The sequence below is a fragment of the Podarcis filfolensis genome (genome assembly GCF_964270895.1).
Source record: "Podarcis filfolensis genome assembly, chromosome: 13".
Lineage (NCBI taxonomy): Eukaryota > Metazoa > Chordata > Lepidosauria > Squamata > Lacertidae > Podarcis > Podarcis filfolensis.
This window is the reverse complement of record NC_139615.1, coordinates 36,459,549-36,486,792: the sequence shown is the minus strand read 5'-3', so window position 1 is coordinate 36,486,792 and position 27,244 is coordinate 36,459,549. Positions and strand designations below refer to the sequence as shown.

The 27,244-nt window shown below is 45.1% G+C and overlaps 1 protein-coding gene across 1 annotated transcript; it reads left to right on the top strand.

Moving 5' to 3' along the window:
• The first annotated feature begins 2,510 nt into the window (after positions 1-2,510).
• On the top strand, positions 2,511-27,244 carry KCNA7 (potassium voltage-gated channel subfamily A member 7). Its single transcript, XM_083583191.1, has 2 exons — positions 2,511-3,757; positions 24,037-27,244. The coding sequence occupies exons 1-2, from the start codon at positions 3,182-3,184 to the stop codon at positions 24,916-24,918; spliced, it is 1,458 nt and encodes a 485-aa protein (XP_083439317.1). The 5' UTR covers positions 2,511-3,181; the 3' UTR covers positions 24,919-27,244.

Here is a 27,244-nt window from a genome sequence, read left to right as displayed (position 1 = left end):
TTTTGATGAGGATTTTTTTTAATGCAAAATGTAGAGAACTGAATTTTAGATTGGAAAAATTAGAAATTAGAGAGAACCGAAACTTATCAATTCTTCCATCCCTTGCTGGCTGGAGTAACTATTATGATTAGTAAGCTACTGATTAGCTCATCCCACCCTGCACTGCTACTATTTCATTATCTGGGACAGTGGCTTTCAAACTTCCTTCCAGAAAAGCCTGGGCTTCCCTCAATGTTTATCAGGCTCTTCAGTTAGAAGACCGGTAATGGTGGCAGTATCCTCAAAACATACCTTGCACGCCACTATCAATCTTCCATGCCAAGTGCAGCCATGGAAGAGAGCTAGTCATTGTCCCAGGATGCATTTTCAGTTTGCACTAAGCAAAGGGAGTAGTAGGGATAAGCGAAACTGCCAATTTCAATTTCTCAGTTTCTCATTTTCCAATTTTTTCTTTAAAAAGAACCGGACTTTTTGAAGTTTGGAAAGTGATAGGGAAATGCATTGAAAAGTGTGGGGAAAGTGTAGGAAGATGTGCAAACACACTTGGCAAGCAAATCAGGATGAACACAGGCTGAATACACATGTCGTATATAAACCCCTCACGCTGGCAAACAAATCAGAATAAATGCTCAATAAGAAACAGATACAATCTGAGCCCCGTATATGCTTTGTGCAAACAAATCAGGGTGAATGCTCAATAAATAGGTTGTCTGGAGGAGCTGGCTAGCAAAAATACCTGAATGTTTATACTCTCACTAGCATGAGGAAAATGCTTGAGGTGCATACATCATCATCACCGCTTAATATTGATAAATGCATCTAAAATATACTGGCTGTTGTACATGGATAAAATGAACAGATTCCTGCTTGCTGACTCACAATCGAAAACACATGAGACAATTTTGTATGCACCATACATTTAAAGCACATTTACAGCACATCTCCCACCCCCAATAACCCTGAAAACTGTAGTTTACCCCACACAGAGCTATAATTACCAGCACCTTTAATAAATGACAGTTTATTGCTTCAAATGTGCCATAAGTGTATGTTGTATACAGTCTTAAGGAGAGGGACATTGGAGAGAATGGGAAAGCTTTGCATTTGTTGAGTGAAAAGCAAAAAAAAATTTTTTTTAAAGAGTTAAATCCCGAACAGTTATGAACCTAGCAGTAGGAAGGGAAATAATTGAAGAAATCAAATAGAATATCCAGAAGGAAATGTGGGAGAGAGACATTTTGAATCAGTTCTTAAAGGAAGACAAAGAAAAGGCCAGTCAAATATTGAGAACGAGAGAGCAATGCACAAGGGACTGTGGGAGAAAAAAGCAAGGAAATTAGAAATAACACAAAGGGAATGAAGTCTGAGGATGAAGCTTTGTTTTCGGTGAAAGGAGAAGAATACAGAAGAAACAATAAAAAGATTAGAAGATCAACTATCATGAAGAGGCATAGAAGGTGTTTAAACTTAATACAATAATGAGGGGTGCCATTTGTGCAGGGCCAGGACATCTTGCTACTTGAGTCAGAGCAGCAAATCCGCCCTCCTCATCTAGAACCCAAGTCTGGTTGAGTTATTTTGGCACCTGAGGCAGAAAGCCCTACAAGTGCTTCTCTTCCCCCCACACCCTGTGCGGTAAAAAGATATTAATAAAAAGGTAAAGGTAAAGGTACCCCTGCCTGTACGGGCCAGTCTTGCCAGACTCTAGGGTTGTGCGCTCATCTCACTCTAGAGGCCGGGAGCCAGTGCTGTCCGCAGACACTTCCGGGTCACGTGGCCAGCGTGACAAGCTGCATCTGATGAGCCAGCGCAGCACACGGAAACGCCGTTTACCTTCCCGCTGGTAAGCGGTCCCTATTTATCTACTTGCACCCGGGGGTGCTTTCGAACTGCTAGGTTGGCAGGTGCTGGGACCGAACGACGGGAGCGCACCCCGCCACGGGGATTCGAACCGCCGACCATGCGATCGGCAAGTCCTAGGCGCTGAGGTTTTACCCACAGCGCCACCCGCGTCCCCTAAAAAAAAAGACATTAATAAAAAAGACAATAATTACTGGTAAATATAACTTTGTTGCCCTATCATGACTCTCTGCCACCTGTGGCAGCTGCCTCACTCAGGCTTATGGTAGGGCCGGCCAGCCCTGTGTTGGTGTGTCTGCATTTTTTTTTGAGCGTGATTACTGGCAAGCAAGGATAGAGCTAGTTTAGCTGTCAGAGAAGCCTGGGGCACTAAATATGATTTAGTGTGGCGTCTCCTTGGCTGCTGATCCAAAGCTCACAACAACCCTTGAGTCCTCCCAAGTCTCTCAGCCTAGCTCACGAGACCCCGCTCTGTTCTCAGAGACCCAGGTGTTCTGGCAGAAGCACCACTCCTTCTTTCTAGACAGCACAAGAGTTCTGGCTGGCAGGCCTCCCTACCATCTTGAAGGTGCCCTGCCCACCCCCTTCTCTGCCCCGGGCACTCTGCCTGCCCCTATGTCACCGCCATTCCAGTTATTTTTAGCTCTCCCCTCCTCTGATCAGTGTACTGCTGGGGATGGGGGCGGTGCTGGTTTTTTTGGCAAGGGGGCCAAGAGTCTGTACCGTCCTGGGCAACCTGATACCTCTAGGTCTGAGGAAAGTGTTTACAGGCAGAAACCTTGGACGCTGGCACTAGAAGGCAGGGGTGTTCTCAGAAAGGGGACATAGAGAAGGGCAGTGGGGAGGGGGATCTAGATTGCGGGTCTAACCCCTTTGCAGAGAGAAAACCAGAGGAAGCTTGAATGCAGTGGAGCAAGAGGGGAAGAGTAAGGGAGGTGGCACGTGGGTGTCAGTGGCAGGAGACTGGCATTACGAAAACAAGTTCATGCCAAGAAAGGAAAGAGATGGTGTGAACTAGGGAAGGGGTAATAAGCAAATGAGAAAGAGAGAGAGAGAATCAAGCCAGAAGCGAGGTCAGATATGCTTAAAGTAAGGAGTGGATCAGTGAAAGGAAAGGAAAGGGAGCTAGAACAGCAGGAAAGTAAGAGAGAGAAGATGCCATCTGAGATTCAGATAACGGCGTGAGTGAACTGATATTGGGAAGTGTACAGAATAGCTGAACAGCCAGAAACCATTCTCTGGAGAGGGAGAGGGCAGCAGGGTGAAGTCCAGCTCATGGCTCCTGACCTCATGCTAGGATCACTGTAGCTGCAAACCTGCCATGGAGAAGCTATTGCCACCAACGGCAGTGGACAATGAACCCATTGCCAACGGCGGGGGGTGTCGGCACAAGGACTGCTGTGAGCGGGTGGTGATAAATGTTTCGGGCCTACGCTTCGAGACCCAAATGAAGACCTTGCTCAGGTTCCCCGACACCCTACTAGGTGACCCGCGACGCCGCGTGCGATACTACGACCCACTGCGTGGTGAATACTTCTTTGACCGCAACCGGCCCTGCTTTGACTCCATCTTGTATTATTACCAGTCGGGAGGGCGGCTCCGACGACCAGCCAACATCCCCATTGACGTTTTCCTGGAGGAACTCAAGTTCTACCAGCTAGGGGAGGAGGCACTCAGCAAATTCCGCGATGATGAGGGCTTCATTAAGGAAGAAGAGCAGCCCATGCCTGATAGGGAGTTTCTCAAGCAAGTGTGGCTGCTCTTTGAGCATCCAGAGAGTTCCCAGGCTGCTCGCATCATCGCAATAATATCAGTGATGGTCATCCTCATCTCTATTGTGATCTTCTGCCTGGAGACCCTTCCTGAGTTTCGAGATGAGAGGGACATGACGTTGCCGGTGAGTGACTAGCTCCACATTGATCTTTTTTCTCTGCACTTGCTTCCAACGTTTGTCTTCTCTTAGTGGCACTGCCATAACATTTTTAGTAGGTTCCAAATCAGGGTGAAGTCCAGAGGGTGGCAATATTGGGCATTTGCCAGGGCTCCAAGTCCAGCAGAGGGCCCACCACCCTAGCAATGCTACCATTTCCAATTTGTGCAGAGTATCCAAGAAGGTCAGGTATCAGAGAGTTCTCTCCCAGTGGGACGGGCACTGAAGGTGCCATTCCTGAGCCCAACATCCTAGAGCCAGCGGCATTAAAAGGTATTCTTATTTCCTATCCCTCAAAATTGTCAGATTATAACTAAGCCTTCTCCAAAGTTTCCACATTTAATACAACTCTCATATGAGTCCTGCTTCACCACTGAGATTTGGAAATAATCATCTACCACCACTACCATCAAGATAGTAGTTCCACTAAAATATAAGGGTATTTTTTCACAGGCAGAAGAGAGGGAGAATCAATTGATGGCAAATATAGAATTTGACGTATGAAAAATGTCAAATGTGACTTTCATATTTTATTTTTTAAACCCTTCTTTTTATTTCCCATTCACCACGTTATCTTCACTTGGAAACCTGAGATTTAGGATGTCTCCTTGTAAAGAGTGATAGGGATTTGGCAAGTCTTCAGTCTATGAACCCCCAAGGCTCTATCTTGGCCCCAATATCACATAATTCCCCAAATAAAATGTTTCTTACCTATAATTGCAGAAGCAATTTAGTGGGAGTCGCATATGACCAGCTGTGAATATTGGGGGCTGCTGTCTAGTATTGGAAGAAACAGGAGGCAATTCAAAAAACTACTGATGAGTCAAATAAGTGAATTTTTGGGGAAGAACCTCAACATTCTCTTCTCTATCCCCTACTATCCCTCAGAGATATAGGTCCATATTAGAACCTCTCAGGGCCATCATTAAGATGAAAGTAGCAGAAATAGGGATAAATCACAAGCTGTAATATTATGGATTGGTAAGTATATCTCCTGTGAGGCTATGACATCCTGGAATTGTGGAACAATGTCTTAGCAATGAAATACATCCCACAACCCTGCATGCTATGCTTTCATATAATTAGCATTTTATCTTTTTATTTTAGAGGCAACCTGAACACCTTTGAGAAGGGTAGTAAAAGTGGATTCATACAGCTTTGGTTGCCATCATCTAGCCATAAATACATGTAGAAAATGATAGTGGGAAGGGTCCTATTCCAATACATATGGAGATTAATGTTGATGGGCCCACAGCCTCACCATACCTTGGGCCCTTCCGATGTCCCACCTACACATGTGTCTCTATTGGGAACAATCCTGTAGCAGTGGGAGAAACATTTGCATGAATTCACACTTGGAGGTTTAATGTTATGAAAGATGCCTTTTCTAGTCTACAGCCCCAAACTGCAAACCTTCAGAAGCCCCAGATCATGTTGCCATCTCCAGTGCCTCCACCATCTGTGTGATATTTCTAACCCCCTAGTCACTGCCGGGTGGTTATAATCAATCTTCTGATGCTGTGGAATGGACACACTGTTTTCACTCTTTACTAGACTATGTCCTGTTCATCTTCCATGACCACTGGATCTGCTTTGACCTTGGTGGAATGCACAGCAACAAATGCATTGTACTGAATGTAACTCAGTACATATTGGCTGATTTGGATTTAGGTCCCATCTGCACTGTGCATTTGAAGGCTATCGCTTTAAATAGCTATGGCTTCCCCAAAAGAATCCTGGGAACTGTCATTTGTTAAGAGTACTGATAATTGTTGGAAGATTCCCTATGCCCCTCAGAAAGCTCTAGTTCCCAGTGTGGTTTAACAATCAATCCATTTCCCCAAGGAACTCTGAGAATTGTAGCTCTGTAATGGAAATAGGGGTCTCTAAACAATTCTCAGCACCCTTAGCAAATTACAGTACCCAGGATTTGGGGCTGGCGGGGACAAAGACAACCCATTGCTGTTTAAAGTGTATGATATTGCTTTACATTTATAGTGCAGGTAGGGCCTTAGACCTGGAAATCAGGAATGCCAGTGTGAAACTGGTCAGAAAAATAGGATCCATGTGGTAGGATCTTTAAGTGGTTCTTAAGGAAACCTGCAAAAGAGAAGAACTGCAGTGGTGGATGAAAGCTGGGTGCTACAGGGCTTTGGAGTGAGTAATCCCATAACAGTGGCTAGTAAGATCCCTGTGTGGGATTAGATCCCATGATTAGATCAAGTGACTTAGAAAGAACAGAGAGATTCCATCATCCTGGGAATAGGGAGGGACTATGTTGAGCCAAGGCTCATCTCTAAAACTTGTGTAGAATGCATTTCCCACATCAGTGAGCTAACATAACCTATATGCTAGGGACTAAGAGATTCCAGGTTGGAAGATATGGCTTTCAAACAGAGCTCAGCAGTTTATGCTTTGAGGTAGAGTGAAGCAGCCACCTCAGGCAAGTGATTAGGGGCATCATGAAAGGGCATCATATAAATTATTATTTCATTATCTCTGTTGTATTTTTGCCACCCAGGAAGAGTGTGCTTCTAGGATTTTGTGCCTCAAGTACCAATGTACCTGCACTGGCTTTCGGCACTATACACCTTGAGCTGAAGAACACCAATTGCTGCTTTTCCCATCAGGCAGCAAAATAGCTTAGCTTATTAGAAATAGCTGCTGACTTAGAGAGCTTGGCCATAACATAATATTTTACACAGAAGTACCAGAGATAGCTGAGTCCTGTCTTCTCTGGTCACATCCACACCATAGATTTAAAGCATTCTTAAAGCACTTTAACAGTCACGGTATCCCTCAAATAATGATGGGAATGATTCACCATCACAGAGCTACAGTTCCCAGCTACAGTTCCCCCAGATATTTGGGGGGGAACCAGGACTGTTAATGTGGCATAAGAGTACTTTAATTGTATGGTATGGCTGTGATAAATTTATTTTCCCTCCCCTAAGATTGCATATCATGGAGTTCCCAATCCTGTATTTGTCCCTTTATCATTAATATGAAGATGGGAGATGTTTGCAAGCAAGTATGGTGGACAGGAAGTGGATGCTTAACTCTCCCTCTCCTTGTCAATTCTCCCTTACAGTCTCTTCACCCAGATGTTTCTACCTAGGCCCTCCCATCACCACTCATCCAGCCCTGAGACCAAAAAATAAGTTCATGTGTGCCTGTGTAATTTGTAGCTGTACAAAAGTTAAGTGATAGGGATGGGATGCAAGAGTCCTGATTTCCACTCTCTATTGACCCATTAAACCTCCTTTCTAGAGAGCCATTTCAAACCTCTTAGACCTTCAGAAACATGCACTCAAAACTCTGCAGGAGTATTTGGCAGAGAGAAATCACAGCAGGAAATTAGAGGGCAGATAAAACTGGGAAGTTGTGGCAGAAAAACACTGGGCTGAGAAAGGGTTAAGCTTCCTTTCCCCCCTATTACAGTATTTATCCAGGCAAAAATGTCCACTGTCAAAGTTGAGATGATTTGCTAAAGGTTGTCATAGTTACACGCATTTGTGTCCCACAGTTAGTTTACTCTAAACCACTAGCCACTTTCTAAGAGGGCTCTGGAGTTCTGGCTCCCAGCTGTTGTATTTCTCTGCAGGAATTGAAATAGGGTGTATGTGTGGTGGGTGTTTAACTTTGTAAGGAGATTAGACCCATTACCCTTGATGAATGTGGACTCAGCTGTATGGCAGCATGTGGGAGAGGGAGCCGTGACTATTTAGTTAGATTTAACTGAAGAAGGTTGACTTAGAGTTATCTGTATTTACATCAAGGGTGTGGCATCTGTGGCCCTCCAGATGTTCTAAGACTACAACTCCCATCACCATTGACCATTGCCCATGCTTGCTTGGGGCTGATGGGAGTTAGAATCTGGCAGTATCTGGAGGGCCATAGGTTCCTCTTTCCTAACTTATGCTCTTCTTGTTTTCTTGTTGGAACATTGCACAACACAGCAAATTAATTTCTCAAATGGAGTGTGCTCTTTTTCAGTCATGTGTCTGGTAGTTCTGGTCCTTCAATTGATCTAAGCAAATTCCTTCACATGATCAGGCAGAAGATGACTTATTTCAAAACATAAGACTCTGTTCAGTGATGAAAACTAACACCGAACTGTCGTTGCTGTGGTTGGAAGCATCTATTGATTAATTTGCATAAGGATTTATACCTCACCCTTCTAGTGTTCACACATCTCTTGGGGCAGTTTACAACAATTAGTTGTACTGAAAGTTTAATTCCCAGTGAAATCTATGGGACTTTGTAACTAACTTGTCCCATTGATTTTAATGGGACCCAAGTACAGCTAAGTGAGTCTGGACCCAACTGATAGGACCAAATGATTTTTTTTCCTTTTCAACTAAAAAATGACAACACAACAGTCATATATACGTTACCAGCTTAAAATGCAGCCAGGTTGTTCTTTTTCTCAATGGAGATCAAATTTAGTTTGGTGGGGGGTTTTTTTTGGGGGGGACATATCTATATGCAGTATTTCATAAGAAATGACAGGATAGATATGGATTGTGGCTGACATTGTGCACACCACTTCCCAAATAATTGGTGGGAGCACACTGGATACAGAGTAAATGGGAGCGCGTACACAGCCTGAATCTGACTAATTTGTCCCCCTCCATCCTCTTTATAACCACTGTGCATCGTTCCTAAAAACTTTCTGCTCATACCTTGCAAATCCCCATCCTCTCAGAGATAGCCTAGGCGCCCTAATTGGCTGTCCAGCAAGATTTCTCTGGCGCCTGCCTTCCTGCTGGTGTGACTGGCGTTAACCTGCTGCTGGCTCTGCAGCAGCGGCTGGCGGGGGGGGTGGGAGGGGGCATGAGCAGGTGGGCTGGATTAACACCCCTGGTGCTGTGTTCACTATCAAGGGATCCTGACAGCAGCAGGATGAGGGGAGGCAGCAGGAGATAATTGATGTGGTGTTTCTAGCTTTAAAGGCCAAAAGGACCTGGCTTCTGAGGCCAAGAGGGGAATCCCTATGGGGCACACTGCCATGCAGAGCCCCCACTGCCCCTCCACATCATGGACTGCCCAATGGACTGCATCACACAGACACCCTCCCTTACCTGATACCTGTTTCGGTGCAAGCATGGAAGCATCAACATCACCAATAGAAACACCTGCATCCTAATGCCGCCTTCCAATAACATTTTGCAAAGAGAAGCCATTTTCTTCTTTCAGAGCAACCAGTTCTCTTTGGGCCCTTTTTAAATTCTGGAACCTAAATTTAGGGAGTTTTACAATAAAGCTTGGTGTTTTGTACATTTCCCCCAACCCACTTGCAAGGAAGGAGTCGTCAAAATTGGCAGATGGGTGTAATGGGGCACTAACACTGCGATGTCTGCTTGTAAGCAAGGCCCGTTAAGTGCAGTGGAACTTGCTCCCAGGTAATTGTGCTGTATAGGGTTGCAGCCTTTGTAGGCAGTAAGCCCCACTGAACTTAGCGGGGCTTCCTTTTGAATATACTTGCATAGGATTGTACTGAAAGGGACCTTCTTCCTCATATTGCCCCCATGGTTCAACAGCCCCCAGCCGCCTCTGTCCCTGGAGCCTGTGGACAGTAAGTCTCTAGCTACACTTCTCCTTGTCATCTCCTCTTTCCCCACTGCACGCCCCCTCCCTGCACCTTTCTCTCAGGCTCCAGTCTTCTTTCAGGTCCCTCCTTCTCAGCACACTTATTTATTTTCTTTGCATGAAGGCCCATAGCTTAGTGGTAGTTTCACATCTGCTTCAGGTTGCAGGTTCAATCCCTAGCATCTCCACATAGGACTAGGGGAGAACCCTGTCTAAAATGCCAGAGAGCCATTGCCAGGCATCAGAAAATATTATTGAGCTAGATGGACCAATTGTCTGACTTCATATAAGGCAGTTTCCTATGTTCCTATGATCTCTTCTTTCATTCACCCTTCCTCTGTGCTTCCTATGTTTAGCTCCCCAACCTCTTGGTCTTTATAATCTGTCTGATTAGCCAGCACCCCACCTCTGCTTTCTCCATCAGTCCTGAAGTGCCTAGTCAAACTGACTTTTCACATCCCTTGCAGAGCAGCTGCAATGTTTGAGAATATTCTGTTGCTGATACCAGCCCCCTCAGATGCTAAAATGCTGGTGGTCACCAGCTATATATGGTAGCTGAGCCAATCGTTTGCAAATGACAAAAGTTTATTTAGCCATGGAGATGAGATACCTGGTGCATAATGCAGCTCGGAAGGGTTTTTCTTCCCCTTCTGCCTGAATGAAAAGTTTTTACTACATAAGTGTTCTTGCTTTTAAGTAATTAATTGAGAACTGATTACAGTTAACAATTCCATATTTCAGTGAGGTGAGGTTTTGACTCTTTTTAATGGAAGTAAGCATTCATTTCAATTACCAACACAAATTTTTGCTTTCTGTTCTGAGACAGCAGCTAAGATTAAAACCTTTAAGCAAAATCCTGAACATCTCCACACCCATTTATTTCTAGTCCTCATGGATTTCAAAGGAAAATATAACCTTGAAATTAATGAATGTCTGGATAGGTGTTTGAGGCATCTTGTGGAAGGACAAGCCACTTAAACCTACCTCACAAGGTCATTGTAGGGAATAACTGAGGAGGGGGGTGAACCGTGTACTCTTTGGAGAAAAAGGTGGCATATAACTGCAATAAATAAGCTTTTTTGCTTACTTAGGGACATGGGTGGCGTTGTGGGTTAAACCACTGAGCCTAGGACTTGCCGATCAGAAGGTCAGTGGTTCAAATCCCCACAACGGGGTGAGCTGCCGTTGCTTGGTCCCTGCTCCTGCCAACCTAGCAGTTCGAAAGCACGTCACAGTGCAAGTAGATAAATAGGTACCGCTCCAGTGGGAAGGTAAACTGCGTTTCCGTGCGCTGCTCTGGTTTGCCAGAAGCGGCTTAGTCATGCTGGCCACATGACCTGGAAGCTGTACGCCGGCTCCCTCGGCCAGTAAAGCGAGATGAGCGCCGCAACCCCAGAGTCGGTCACGACCGGACCTAATGGTCAGGGGTCCTTTACCTTTACCTTTTTGCTGACCTGCTTAAGAAAACTGGAGGGGTCAGCCAGATGGAGATGTCGGTTGCCAACCTGGTATTCAGAGATCTCCACGGGGTCACAACTGGACCCGCACCAGTTGCAAAACGTGCCTGGCACTGGGGGAATTTTGCACACTGGTGAGGAGAGAGCTTAACCCCGAGTCCTGGTTTGAATGACACGCAAAGGCAAACCTTGCCTTAGCTGAGTGCGGCATTAAAAAGGTCTAGGGAGAAGCAAAGCAGGTAAGAGCTCCTCTCCAAGAGCCCACACAGTTGCACAGTCCCAGCAAGTGATAGTTTAACTTACCGTGTTGTATGAACCAGGCCATTGCTGAACTGGATGAACCAGGGGTCAGACTTGGTATAAGGCGGCTGGCTTCCTTTATGTTCTATGTTTCCTTTTATTGACTATGACCTGCTTCACAACTGCAATAAGATCAAGTAAAAACCAAAAACACAAAAAAACCCCATGATAAAACAACATGTAAAGGTGTGAACCCAGCCAATGTATCCATCCCTTACACCTTATTCATATCCAAGAGGAATAACAGATATGCATTCTATTTTTTTATCAGAAGAATATTTATTAAACAATCAACATTAACTTACACAACAATACAATATATACACCACATTGCAAAACTTACTACATACACCTACTTTACAGAAAACAAAATAAAGAGAAAGACAAAAGATTATAATAAATAAAATAAAATAAATAAAATAAAAGCAGATATGCATTCTAGTCTCCTATGTGTGTTCCCTTTTCCCTATTTCCCTCCTTTTCTTTCCTCTGGTCCCCATCTTTCTTATATTGCTGTGTACTTTAACACAAATGTATTCACACCGTACATTAGTTTACCCTTCGGAGAGCTACAATTCCTGGCACCCTTAACAAATCACAGTTCTCAGGATTCTCTGTGGGGAGCAACATGCTTTAAATGCACAGTTTGGATGTGACTAAAGGCTATGCACACACTATAATACCTTTAAAGCACATCCATAGCACATTCTTTCCATGAAAGAATTCTGGGCATGGCTGTTTGTTAAGAGCTGCTGGGAATTGTGACTCTGAGGGGTAACCTATGGTGCCCACAATTATTCAAGGCAAAGAACGTGCTTTGAACGTGGTTGTCATGCCTTGAGTGTGTCAATAACACCAACCTCTTTCAAAGGTTTCAGTGACATTTTAAATGTGGGGTAAGCTGTAACTGAGTTGCATCGTGAGCAATCATGTGACCACTTACTTTACTACAGGATGAACTGCAGGTTGAACAGACACATTTCACAGATGGTAGATATTCACTCATGCAGCGCAATGCTATTTTGTCAACTTGGAAGTTAGCCCCACTCAGTTCTGTGGGGCTTAATTCTCCAGGTAAATGGGTTGCATCCAACTTTAGTCAATCTCAGAGCAGACCCATTTAAACTAATGGGCATGACTAAGTTAGTTTCAGGGACGCGGATGGTGCTGTAGTCTAAACCACTGAGCCTAGGGCTTGCGGATCAGGTTGGTGGTTCGAATTCCCACAACGGGGTGAGTTGCCGTTGTTCGGTCCCAGCTCCCTCCGGTGGGAAGGTAAACAGCATTTCCATGCACTGCTCTGGTTTCGCCAGAAGCGGCTTAGTCATGCTGGCCACATGACCTGGAAAAACCGTCTGCGGACAAACGTCAGCTCCCTCGGCCAGTAAAGCGAGATGAGCGCTGCAACCCCAGAGTTGTTCGCGACTGGACCTAACTGTCAGGGGTCCTTTACCTTTACCTTTTTAAGTTACAGTAGTTTCATTAATTTCACTGGACGTACTCTGAGTAGGATACTTACTTGAATACAACCCAGTGTGTATACAACACAGCACCTTATATGAACAGGATGGAAAGAATAGCTAAATTGAAGTAGTTTTGCACATGACACTAAAATCACTTTTGAGCCTTTTGTATTATTAGTGTACATATTGGGATGTTGTTGGGAGTATACCCATTAAACTTAATGGACATGTCTCTAACTTAGGACCATTACTTTCAATGGGTCTACTCTGTGTATAAACTTTGTTTGGTAGAAAGTGGAAGACAGACTTCTTTAAAAATGCACATTCTATTTTGTGTAGGTGTAGAGAAAATACAAATGACAGATATGGCAAATGCAAAAAGAGAACCCCAGCTCAACAATTTAAGTATTACATGTGCAAACAATCAAGGGTTTTAGAGCCACATGCTGATCTTGGGCAATTTAAAGATCTGAATTTCAAGGAAATGAACAAACTGAGTGTTGAGAGATGCTCATCACACACATATATGCATCTGGTAACTCAGAGGGCCCTGTCCACCCCCTGACTTATGCAGGGAGGGGCTGCATCCTGGTGGCAGAGCACATGCTTTTCATGCAGGGTGTCCCACAACCCATCCTGGCATCCCCAATTAAAGGATATCAAGTGCCAGACCTTGGAGAACCCCATGGAGGGGGTTTGGTGGAGCAGCTGTCTAAACTGGGGGGCTCAGGGTTGGGGTTCTTCTGGGTTTATGGACTGAATTGGGGGATAAAAAAACAGGCTTATACAGTGCCTGGTGTGGTGGAAAAAACAGAGCAGGGGTTTAGGTGAGTTGTGGGGGTTGAGACTGTTTGTGTGATTGCTTGTAAGAACACATTGACCTGTTTGTATGTGGGTTTGGAAAATCAGAATACGACCACAGTCTCTTGGGAATTGAGCTGCAGGAAACCCAGAGACATTTACCTAGGTGAATAACTGGGGTTGATCCGGACTATGCTAGTCAAGCTTGAGTCTAGTGATGGGGAGCCCGTGGCCCACCAGATGTTGTTGGATTCCAACTCCCATCAGCATAGGGTTGATGGGAGTTGGAGTCCAGCAACATCAAGAGAGTTGCAGGTTGCCCATCCCTGTTCCACTGAAATCAGTGGGGCATTGGACACAACAAGCTTCCCAACGTTTTCCAATAAAACTAAAGTGCTACTAACTTAGTCTGGATCCAACCCAGCCTCTTTTAGAGTAGCCCTATCTCATAAGATCATTTTTACTTCGTATATATTTATTATGTTTCCGCATACCCTCCCTCCAAGCAGTGGTGGACCTTGGGGTCTCAGATTTCAGCGATGCCAAAATTCGACGCCCCCCACTCCTCTTGCCTTCCATTCCACATCAATGTTGCAGTGCCCCCAAGGCTCTGAACCCAGCACAACCAAACCGGTTGCTCCAAGGAGTTCATGGCGGCATTTGTGGTTCTCTCCCCTCCTCCATTTTAGGTTCACAACAACATGAATAATAGATAAGACTGAACACAAGTAACTAGCTCATATTTATGCAACCTGTTTAAAAAACGGAGTAGCAATTTATTACTGATTTAGTCACAGTGTAATACAGTATAGAAAAATGTATCAAATACAGGCCATTTGGGAAGGGGAAGAGGTTTAGAACAAATATAAAATCGTGATAAACTTTTAAAAACATCTGCAAGGCTTTTCCTATTATTGACAGAGGGAAAGTGTGTGAGAGTGCGATATCTTAAAGTGTGTAAAGTTCCAGAAGACTTCTGTTACTGTTTTATGTAGTATGGGATCAGCTATGCAAAATGTATCGTAAGTAGCTTGAGCTGGGGACCCAAGGTTTAAGTTATACTTAAAAAGTGGTGTTTCATAACTGCTTGAACCAAAGCCCTCTCTTGCAAATTTAATATAGGGCTCTCTGTGTGCCCACTGTGGGACTCCTCCTGAAGGGGCACACAGAGCCTGGAGGTGGCTGTTTTCCTTCCACAAGACACAGTTAACCCTTATACAGGTCACTCACAAGATATTCCTTTCACAGTCTTAAGCCCAGCACCCCCCCCATCCCCTCGGAAACTGAGAAGCTGACATATCTGTGGCGTTTGTTGTCTTATTTTGGTCACCACCACTGTCTAGAAAGCCATCAACACCACAGGCTAATTACTTGGAACTATATTCAGCAGAGCCGTTTTATGTAATGCCCTGATGGCAGCCGGCGGGGGTTAAACTAAGGCACAGTTATTGCTGCGCCAAGCTAGTTCCCTTGAGTAGGAGTTTCCCACACCCCTAATATACAGATATATACACATAGCTAACTGAAGAGCAATGTATATTTAGTTGTTAAGGTGAACCTGAGCAGGACCAAAACAGTTGTTTTGAGCCACTCAAACGGAAATAAGGGCATAGTAAATTTAGCAAGCTCATATCTAAAACCAGTGCAATTACCATTTACTGGTGTGTGATTAATGTTTAAAAGTATCCCTAAAACTCAAATGTTGAGGTTGGGGATCTGGAATGGAAAATTCAGCTCAATTTGATTTTTGTTTCAGTTGTATGGCTATGTACACACCATACATTTAAAGCACATGACCCACCAATAAATCCTGGGAACTGTAGTTTATCTCCTCACAGAACTACTAATTTTAATGGATCATATGTATAGTTTTAATTCTATTAATGTTTAATTCTTTTTAATGATGGTTTCCCTCCCTCCCCCCCCAATGTTTTAGCTGTTTCTACTTTATCTGTAGGTTGCCTTGAGTCCCAGTCAAGAGAAAAGGTGGGATATAAATATAATAATAATTCCAACCACCATTAACAAACTACAGTTCCCAGGATTCATGGGAGGAAGTCATGTGCTTTCAATGTGTTTTCTGTGTAAAGTGTGTACATGCCTCTGTTGCATCCCTTGCCTCTCTGATTTTGTGCCATGATGAGGCTTGTGCCAGTGGCCTCAGTTTGGATTGCAGCTAGGTTAATTGTTTATTGAACATTCATCCTGATTTGTTTGCAGTGGGATTAGAGAAAGTTGGCTATTTACTGAGCATTGATTCTGATTTGTTTACGGGGAAGTTAGATGATATTGTGTCAAAGCCAGTATTATGCCACAATTTCCAGTGCATTTTACAATTTACCTGGATGTGATTGAATACTACCTGAAAATGGTGACAATCTGGAAGTCTCCTTAGTTTATTTCCCCTCTTTTCTTGTGAGGCCATGATGACCTCTGAAACATGAAGAACCTCCATATGTTTGAGGCTAAAGTTGCTTCCTAGATGACCTGTTTAATCAAGCCTTCGTCCTGATTTGTTTGCAGAAAGATGAGGTGATGTCAGCTATTTATTGAGCATTCATTCAGTTTTGTCTGTGGAGAGGTTAGGCAACATTGCAACAAGCAAATGTTATCCCACTTTCTCCAGTACATTTCCTTATCACTTTCCTTCCAGCAAAAAGTCTGATTTGGGGGGAAGAGGAAGAGGTTTTGTTGCGCAAGAGCTGCAATTCAACTTTAATCGCTGAATCTGAATGTGCTGATAGGCAATTGAATCTCATCCCAAAATGCTGACAGTCTGGAAGCGCCTTCAGTTTCACCCTCCTCTCACCTTGGCTGAAGTACCCTTTTTCCAGATCTGGAAGGAGCTTTGTGAATTATCCTTTTCATGTTGTAACTATTGACTTAAACCGTCAAGAGCCTAGGAAGACAATATTTAATGTCTTAAGTACTCTGAGGCCAGTTCGAGGACACCCTTAGCATTAAATACTCAACAGACTTTTCTCTGTCAAATAATAAGCTCTGAAAAACCCCTATCCCTAGTTCCCAGAGGAGTTTTCAACTGTTTTCATTAGTTTGCTTTTTAAGGTGAAGGATCAATATTATATGGCTGTTTAAAATAAATGTTTTTTAAGTGCAGGCAGCACACCTCAGACATGAAGGGAACCAGCATTCAGCTTGCTGGTGTGATTATAGGGCAAACTAGACCAGCCCTGCAATTCAGAAAGAGTGAGGCAGCTCACCTATGGCACCATTTAAATGATATCAAATTGCTGCCAGCACACCATACCTTTCAAGTACATCACTTCCCCCCTCCCATGAATTCAGCACACCACAAAAGCTGTAAAATTAATGTGTGTGATACACCTCTGTTGATCTTAACCTCTGAGAGCGTCTGTAGGGAAGGAAGTGGTCATTCAGATATTTGGGACCTAAGTCACCCAGAGTTTTAAGCACTAGGTTGAGCACCTTAAATCAGGCCCAGAAATACTGTACACAATTTCTGCACTCTGGTTATATAGAAATATGTGCATTGCAATCAGTGAGAGGCTAAATACAGTGGAACTCCCCCGGTGGAGTAACAAGCTACACATCTGCAGTTTGAATCACTGGAAATCAGTAGGATCAATATGTCTGCGTAATCTCATAATGGCTGCAGGATTTGATCCTCTACATGAGGCCTAGCACAGATTATTTGTTTTATTTAAGCCTAAAGCCTGTGCCTTCTAAAGAGTCAGAATGGATAATAAAATTGCAGAACAAAGGCAACTTCAGTCCTGTTTCCTCCAGGGCAAATGTGGGTAGGATGCTTGTGTCACTTAATTAATTTCCTGTTGGACCAAAAATGGTGTGAATTTGGACAGTACCAGGCTATCGCCAAGCTTCCCAAGTATTAGCTGCACGTACCCCCTGCCCTCCAACACACTGGTGCCTCCTTCCCAAAGTCCAGGAAGCTCATGCACATGATGTCAGAGTGTTGGGACATCACATGTGCAACTCATTGCCCTCACAAACTGGCACCTCTGGCCCTAACTGTTCCCCTACGAAAAATTTCACCGCATGCCCCTGATTAAGCTGTAACTGGGCTTTCTCTCTCCACCTTTAGGATTCCCTCCAAAAGGTTTTTTGTACTTTTGCAAACTGCTGAGATGCCCTAAGCTGGTTGATGTCTCCCTCTTGCATGGAGGTGGTGCTGTTTCGGATGGATAAGGATCTAGCTTGGAGAATATTTTCGCTATTAGTATGTAGGATGTGCTATGGGTTTTAGAGAGTGGTCTCTAAAGGCAAATGATGCAGTTCCCTCTGTAGACCACAGTGAAGTAAATCTGAGGCCTCTCAATAGCTGGATTAGAGATTGCTTGACTGCTGAACTGATTCCACTCTGAGCTGTCCGGAGAACAGTAGGCACTAAGGAATCAACACAGGTTGCGTGGAAAATGCAGGATTTCTCTGGAGACTGCCGGGGTTCTCTCCGCCACAAATGTAAAGAAGCCTTGCTTGCATCTAAGCCAGTGTCAAGCAACTAAGTTCTACTCAGGGGAGGCCCTTTGAAATGAATGGACGCATGGTAGTCATGTTCATTAAAACATGCTCTGTGCATGCCTAACATTGAATGCAGCTCTTAAGTATGCTCTCTACACATGGGCATCAGACAGACTGACCTAGTCCAGGGGCTATTCTGAGTCCAAACAGATCTGAGACAGAATTCCCGTTAACCCACTACACACCTCACTTGCTTGCAAAGCAAACAAGTCCTTCTTACATAGTGAACAGGAGTCAAAATTAGCGAGCCAGGAAATTAGAGCTGACCAGAGGACAGAGCTGGGAGGGGTGTTTGACCTTGACATTCGGCTTTTCTCCAGACTTTAGAAACAGCTTTGATTCTCCCTGAGAATATATAGGCCAAGCTGGTATGTGTCCCTGCTCCCAATGGGCAATATATACATTTTTATATGACCCTTCTCTCCCTACCCACTGTGGATCCATGTGGTTTCCCCCAAAGAACCCCCCAGAGTAGAATACTTGCTCCCACAAAGGATCATGGGAACTGTAATTTGCCCCTCACAGTGCTGCAATTCCCAGCAATCTAAATAAGCTACAACTCCCAGGTTTCTTTGAGAGAAGCCATGTGCTTTAAATGTATAGTGTGTATGCAGCCCAAGTCACAGAATCATAGAGTTTCAGAAGGGGTCTAAATCATAAAGTTTTAGACGGGACCGTCTAGGCCATCTACACTAGTCCCGTGCTCAGTTCAGGATTTACATTGTAAGATGCAGCTATTTATCTTCTGCTTAAATACCTCCAGTAAAGCAGATCTCACCATTTCCAGAGGCAGTTTGTCCCACTGTCAAACAGCTCTTACCATAAGGAGTGTTCTGCTAATGCTTAGCCAAAATCTGTTTCTTTGCAGTTTCCACAAGTTTGTTCCCATCTGCTGTCTGACAGCTCTTTGGATATTTGAAGACAGTTACCCTGTGGCTACATACAGACTGTATCTTTAAAACACATTCAAAGTACATTTGTGGGCCCCCCCCCCCCGAATTCTGGGTACTGTAGTTTGCGCTTCACAGAATTACAATTCCCAGCAACTCTTAACAAACTGTTGGGCAGGGTGTGTGTGTCTTCTGAACATATTTTAAAGGAATAGTGACACAGCCAGAATTTTCTCTTCACTGAGCTAAACGTACCCAGAACTTTCATCTGTTCTTCACAGGTTCCCTCAAATTGCTTTGATTCCCTCAAATTGCTTGCTTCCAGCGAGGATGGGAAATGGCCAGCTGTGGAAACAGAACAGGAGACCTAAGTTGCTTAACAGAACTCACTTGCCAACTTATAAAGGATAAAAATAAATAGCTCTTCCATCTTTCTCATTTTCTTGTATATGCATATCAGTAAAGGAATGTACCGTTTCTGTATACTGCATAGCTTTTCAATTCCAAAGCATTAGAAACAAAATACCATCCATTCAGAACAAAATGTGCTGTTCATTCAATTGAAGCATTCAGAGTGAACACTAATAAAATAATATTTAACACCAGTATACAACTTGTAAGTGTTCAAAGTGCTTCCTGTGTGTGTCTAGCTACAATTCTTATCATAACCCTTTAAGCCAGGCATGTCAGTATTATTGTCTTCCACATTGCAGATGCAGAGAGAGGGGGTTGTAAAGGCTGAGAATGTGGCTTGCCTATGGGTTTGTGTCGGGACGCGGGTGGCGCTGTGGGTTAAACCACAGAGCCTAGGACTTGCCGATCAGAAGGTCGGCAGTTCGAATCCCCACGACGGGGTGAGCTCCCATTGCTCGGTCCCTGCTCCTGCCAACCTAGCAGTTCTAAAGCACGTCAAAGTGCAAGTAGATAAATAGGTACCGCTCCAGGGGGAAGGTAAACGGTGTTTCCGTGTGCTGGTCTGGTTCGCCAGAAGCGGCTTAGTCATGCTGGCCACATGACCCGGAAGCTGTACGCCGGCTCCCTCGGCCAATAAAGCGAGATGAGCGCCACAACCCCAGAGTCGGTCACGACTGGACCTAGTGGTCAGGGGTCCCTTTACCTTTACCTATGAGTTCGTGTCAGTAGCAAGATTCCAACCAGTGACCTGCAGTTAGAATGAATCTGCCCATTCTGGCTTCCCATTTTCCTATCTTCCACATTTGTTTGATATTCACATTTTTGTATTAAATTTTGCCTGAATTTTACCTTTAAGCAAACATTCTTGTAATTCTTTTCACTAATGTATGAATTTTTATGCACACTATTTGGTTGAAGAAGTGCAATGCAAAATTCAAAGAAGTGCAAATTTCAAAAGGTAGCTGTGTTTTGGTTTGCATATGAGAATGTGCCAGTTAAATGATAAGTTTGTATTAAAATCTGAACAGAATTCTCCTTCCCCTTCCCTCCTTCCTGATTCACAGCCAAGTCTCTTGGCTACTATACTCTGCCTTCTCTCCATGTATGAATGAGCACCCCACAGTGATGGCCAAGAATCAATGCCTGTAACCCACCAATCTCTGTATCATGCACATGCCCACCTCTGTTCCCGGCTTCCCCATTATTCTGAACAACCAAGAAGAGGTCATCTGCAGGACGGGGTGCGTAGGATGTCATGGAGTACAATGTGAAAGCACAGCCTGAGCTGCTCTCTGTGGTGCAAAAATTGTGTAACTGTGGTGTCATGTACAGAACAGGAATTATATGGGGGGAAGTTGAGGAAGTCTTTTGGGAAAAGTGAGAACTTCTGCATACACACCATGCATTTAAAGCACACACATTCCAAGAGCCCTGGGAACTGTAGTTGGATAAGGGTGCTGTGAATTGCAGCTATGCGAGGGGAACTACAGTTTCCAGGATTCTTTTGGGGTGGGGTCATGAGCTATAAATATATTATATGTACTTAGCCAGTGTTGATATGGTGGATTATGAAGTGGAATGTAGTTTCTAAACTAGGAAAAGAAGACAGGATAGCAGGGAGCAGTGACACAATTAAATCTGCAGGGCAAAGGTTTTTGGTTTTTTTAGTGTTCTAGACCTAGCTCCACATTTTTCATTCCTCCTGCTTTCGTTCCTTTCCGCTTTCCCTATTTTTATAGGTCAAAGTCGCTCTTTTTTGCTGCCACTGCCCAAAGTCAGCTTGCACCTGTTGCTTTCCTCCTCCTGCCGAAGTAGCTTTGCATGGTTTCCAAGTAAAATAATAATGAACAACAACAGTAGATTTCTTACCTGCCCTTCATCATGAGGTCCAAGAGTAATTTCAAAATACAATTTAACACAGTTAAAATGGATTTCGATCAAGATAACGGAGTAGGGCCTTGTGCTAATGAAGGCTAGTAGTAGTAGTTACACGCCACCCTCAATCTCTGAGCAGTTTGAGATTCCAGGGAGTTTCAAGCATACTTCAAGGGTTTCTGTTTCCTTTTGGACAATGAGGCACAGCAGAGACTGTGGTGTCTTTATGTTATAGGTTTCATTTACCCATCTATACAACCTGAACCTGCCATAGAGAGGCTCAGAGCATCAGCATTCCATGCAGGTCCTGCTTCTCCCCTAAACACAGCAGCATCATTGCTCTGTGCCCTGCAGCTTGCCTCGCTTCCAAAGTCACATCCCATCCTACTCTCCTCCCTAACCTAAGCACTGGCCTCTTTTAACAGAGGCCCCACTTCCTTTGATCTTCTCGTGTGAACGACCCATTACCTCAGGCTATCATCTCAAGGGTTATTACTTTCTAACACATGTTTAAAATTAAGGGATTGGCGAGGTGTCTAATACACAGTTTAGGAAGTTAACTTCATTAGTCTTGCCCATATGCTAATTAAAGGATTGGAAGCTTGTGGTACACATGGATCTATCCTAAAGACACACGTGGATCTATCCTAAAGACACATGAGCCTGGCTATTTCCCAGTTTTAGTACTCCAAGCCTTAATTAAACTCCAGCACATGGGTAGGCAAACTAAGGCCCGGGGGCCGGATCTGGCCCAATCCCTTTCTAAATCCGTGTTTTTACATGAGTAGAATGTGTGCTTTTATTTAAAATGCATCTCTGGGTTCTTTGTGGGGCATAGGAATTGGTTCATTCCCCCCCCCCCCAAAATATATATATAGTGCGACCCCCCACAAGGTCTGAGGGACAGTGGACCAGCCCCCCGCTGAAAAAGTTTGCTGACCCCTGCTCTAGCACCTACAAACCTATAACAATATATATCTCGGCAGAGGGCTTTCTCGGTAGTGGCACCTGCGCTGTGAAACTCCCATCAGATGTCAAGGAAATAAACAACTATCTGACTTTTAGAAGGCATTTGAAGGCAATTCTGTTTAGGGAAGTTTTTAATGTTTGATGTTTTATTGTGTTTTTAATATTCTGTTGGGAGCTGCCTAGAATGGCTGGGGAAATCCAGCCAGATGGGCAGGGTATTAATAATAATAATAATAATAATAATAATAATAATAATAATAATTACTACTACTACTACTTGAGTACATGGGCATAGCCAGGTGTGGGGGGAAACTGCCCCCCAATCAAGTAAATCAATAAAAAAAAAACTAACTGAGGTTCTGCCCCCCTAACATAAATCCTGGCTATGTCCATGTTCAGGTGTCAAAAAGCAAGGTAAAGAGGTGTGTTTTCAGCAGATGATGGAAACTATACAAGGAAGGTCCAGATGCACCTCTGTGGAGAGGGAATTCCACAGCTTGGGGGCTACGAAAGAGTGCTCCCTCTTGCGCCACCAACCCCTGAACCTCTGAGGGTGGTGAAACTAGCAAATTGATCTTAACACCCAATAGTGCTGGAAGAAGGGAGACTTCCAGATATTTGGGGCCTAAGCCATTTAGGGCTTTAAAGTAGCAGGAGGTCACCTATGATACTGGAAGGATTTGCCTGGCACTAGCAAGATAGACCGTAGTGCAGCAGCTGTGGCACAACTGTGAATGCTTGTAGGCTGGCTCTGCGAACATGCTGCTGCCTCCCAGACAGCACAGCCTGTCAGGCAGAGGTAGGCAATGGGTGCTTCAGCCTGCAACTCCTATCACCCCTCACCATTGGCCATGCTGGTTGGGGCTGATGGGTGTTGCAGTCCACCACTTCTGGAGAGCATCACGTTGGCTACACCTGCTGTAGTGTAAGATACAGCTTCCTTGGCACTCCCATCAGCATCCTTCAGTAGTACCATGGACAGATGCCCCATCTGCCAGAGTGGAGGACCGGCCACAGCCCTTGTGATGGAACTAGTGTGAATGCTATGGTAGTGATGTGAATTGTATGTTTTAGCTGTGATTGTGTTAATGGGAAATGTGAAGAAGGCAGGAAGGCTTTGTTTCCATTTTCTGTGTTAGAGGAGGCGATGCAGTGGTCTTTGGGGAAAGGTTGACAGAATGGAACAAAATATATCCAGGGATGCAAGTCCTTGCATCTTACTTTGAAGAAGTGGACTAAACACTTTCCCTTGACCCTAATGCTTTGTCCTATACAGATTTTTTTTGTTATAATTCTGTTGAAACAGAGTAAGAATTTCAAACAAAACCAAAATCAGAAAAAACCATATGTAATGGGAATTGGGGTTGCTTGTGTGTAAATTCCAAACTGCTCCCAGCTGTTGGGGTAGCTAAACCTTTCCCTGATTTGACAGCCCTTACAAGGCGACTGTCTCAGTCACTGGCAGAATCTGTCAGTGGGCGTTCCCTAAACTTCTTCCAACATAAAAGCTGTTTGACGCCAAGTCTCCTCCTCGCCTCTCTGCGCGGAAGTCTCCTGCGCAGAGTGGGCGTGACCAGCGGAGGTCCTGGGCTCTCCCCGCTGGACCCTGTGGAAGGGTCTTGGAGCCCTCTCTCCGAAGACCTTCCCTCCTCCCCTTCTTTCCTGGTGTCACGCTTATTTCCTTCCCCAATGGAAGTATTCTCCCTCTCCCTGCTGGTCCCTTCTCCTGCATCATCGGAGAGCCCTACCTCCGCTCTGCGCTCCGATGTCAGTTCCCTGACACCATATGAGCAGTGTAGCTTGGTAATAAGCATCATATTTGAGTGCAGCATGACAGCCAAATTTCTCGCTGTGCCACAGATAGAGAGTTTTGTGAACTCTTTCAGGTTTAATAAGTCATATTAACACAATCATGCCTTAATGTCTCTCTCTCTCTTTCTCCCACCCCTCCCTGCTTTCCACAGATGGTTCATCACCGTTTGAACAGCAGCATAGTACATCACCTGCCACCACAAAAGTCCCATGCTGAAGACCCTTTCTTCATCGTTGAGACCATTTGCATTTGCTGGTTCTCCTTTGAGCTCCTCGTGCGGTTCATCGCCTGTCCCAGTAAGCCCGCCTTCTTCAAGAACGTCATGAACATGATTGATTTCGTGGCCATCATCCCTTACTTTGTAGCCCTCGGCACGGAATTTGCCCGCCAGCGGGGTGTGGGCCAGCCTGCTATGTCTTTGGCAATCCTCAGGGTCATCCGGTTGGTGAGGGTCTTCAGGATCTTCAAGCTCTCCAGGCACTCCAAAGGCTTGCAGATCCTAGGACAGACACTCAAGGCCAGCATGAGGGAGCTTGGCTTGCTCATCTTCTTCCTCTTCATCGGAGTCATCCTGTTCTCCAGCTCTGTCTACTTTGCCGAAGCTGACCACGAAGGCACAAGCTTCACCAGCATCCCTGCGGCCTTCTGGTGGGCCGTGGTCAGCATGACGACCGTGGGGTACGGCGACATGTACCCTGAGACTGTAGGTGGCAAAATTGTAGGCTCCCTGTGTGCCATCGCTGGAGTGCTCACCATCTCCCTCCCGGTGCCTGTCATTGTCTCCAACTTCAGCTATTTCTACCACCGTGAGACAGAGTGCGAGGAGACAGGGCAGTACATTCACATTACCACCTGCCCATACACCCCACCGCCCTCCCCTGCCCCTGCCGCTATCCGGGAGAGGGCCCACCTCAAGGAGAAGCATCACCATGGGGATACCCCCCATACTGTGCCCAATTCGGAACTGCTAGACGGCGTGGTGCCTATGGGCAACTCGGAAAACCCCAGCAAACGTCTCGTAACCCAAGTGTGACCCACCTTACCTATCCAAGTGACCGATCCCCACACCCCGACCTGACTTAGCCCTGCACCTCATTGTCTTAACTGGAAGGCTCTGCAAAAGCAAAACCCAAAATACCAATTAGCCCAAACGCCGGTCTCTGGTTTGGCTTTCGAAGCCAAAGACAGTACATTGGGTACAGAGAGAACCTTTCGCATCACTTTTAGAGAGGAGACTGGAGGAGAAAGACAGCTGTGATTAAATTTGGGATGGGGCAAGTCACAGTGGGTTGCTGGCGGAGCACATGGCAGGACAGAAAATAAGGGGGCATCACGTGAACTCGGTCGCAAGGAGACAGTTAGACAAACAGACACACCCTTTTGCTCTGCTCCTTGCTTGTTTGGCTGAGGGCTCAGTCCATCCAGGAAGAAACAGTCCCTCCTACCCTCCTCTGCTCCTTTTTACTCCCCTCTCCCTCTGCCTTGCCACACGCCGCTACCCTTCTGTGAGTCAAAGAGGCCCTGGCATGAAGATGCCTCCATGAAATCACAGCAATGCGTTCTTGGGTTACATCTGTTGGAGCGCACAGTGGAACATACCCAGAGCGACCCGGTCCCAAATAGCAAGAGCGGGGGATAAATAAGGGAACGCCATCAGCCACCCGCTTCTGAATCAGGGCATCATAGGGAACACTGTTAGCGCATTGAGGCGGGGGGACTGTAAATACATCTCCAGGATACAACTGGCAGAAGCAAAGGAGTTGTCAGCATCCATCTGTCCCTCTTTATAGGATCCCCTTTCATTAGGTGGCTATATTTCATTTTGCTGACAATCCACAGTGAAAGGGATAGGGGCAGACACATGTTAATTTCTTAGGCTACAACAAAGGTGTAATGCTTACATAACTTTTGTTTTGTTGTGAGCATAGCTCACTGCTAGAGCATCTGCCTTGCATGCAGATCCTATGACAGCTCTCCCTTTTCTTCCAAGACTCAGCCCCAAACCATTCTTCCATTTATTACAAGGTGGTAAATGCCAAGCCTGTCCTCTTCTGCTTCGGTGTCCCTCCCAAGAGGGCAGTTGAGTGCAGCACAGCCAAACCTTTTGCCCCATCTCTAGGACTGACTCCCTACTGATCATTAGGCAGGGCAGGGCAGCCTAGATCATGCTTCAGATTTTGGTGATACCCATGAAAGGGCAGCAGCTGATCAGTTACTGAGTTCAGGGGTGGCCCGCTAGATGCTGTTAAACTACAACTCCCATCAGCCCCAGCTAGAACAGTCAATGGGCCAGGGAGAACCACAGGGCAGCCACCTCGATTGAGATAGCATTAAATGTTTACCACCATGGAAAGGGCGAGAGTGAAGAATACTGCTTGAACATTCTGCTTCTGGCACCAGAATGTCTTAAGCTTAGAATTCTGCCTCCTACTGAGTCAAACCATTGGTTCATCTAGTTCAGTACTATATGCCCTGACTGGCAGTGGCTCTCCCAGGAAATCTTACATAACTAGCAGGTAGAAATCTTCCCAGCCTTACTTTGAGACACCAGGGGTTGAAACTGGGACCTTCTGCATTCAGAGCAGATGCTCTACCACTGAGCTGCAGCCTTCCCACCTGCATAACTCGAAAGGGGATTGCCTTATTACTCCCTCTGAGTTGACCCTTCTTCTCAGCCCAGTCACAATTCTCTGGCATCCTTGGGCAAAAAATCGCCTTCCGTTCAGTCATTTTCAAATCCACTCAAGCCGCAGCATGGCCCTCTTCCACCCCAGTCTGGCTTGCTACAAAACACTTAGCCACGTGAGCTCAGTTTGGTCTTCTGCCAGCTGAAGAGCACCCTTCACTCCCTCCAGGGAATCTCTGCTCTGATAAGTGATGTCTCTTTCAAAGTCAACCCCTATGATCTAGCCTGAGATATTTGCGCAGGAGGGGACAAGTGAAGCGTTTCTCAAAAGTCTTAACCCAGCAAGTATCCAGCAAATGATCCCTACTCTCCCAGCCACCTTTCTTGTCTTAATATGCATTGTTTCCTGCTCCATTGGTCTTACAGGCTGGGTAGAGCGAGACCTAAGGGGAAGTTTACATTCATTCATCCACAGTGACATTTTCGCCCTGTCTGGCTGCAGAGAGAATGCGGAGCAGAAATGCTTTACAAATGAAGAAGAAGAAATCCATAGCTACTTGGGCTTCATTAGGATGTGCGTAAGACTTGTGCCGTAAGAGAATAAAAGCTACTGTGTGAGTAATGTGTGTGAGTAAGCTGAAGGTGTCTGGGTAGAAATGAAGAGCAGTGCAATTACCTAAGAAAAGGGTGGTTGTGGTACCTATAAATAAAAGGGTAGCTACAGTTATGCCAA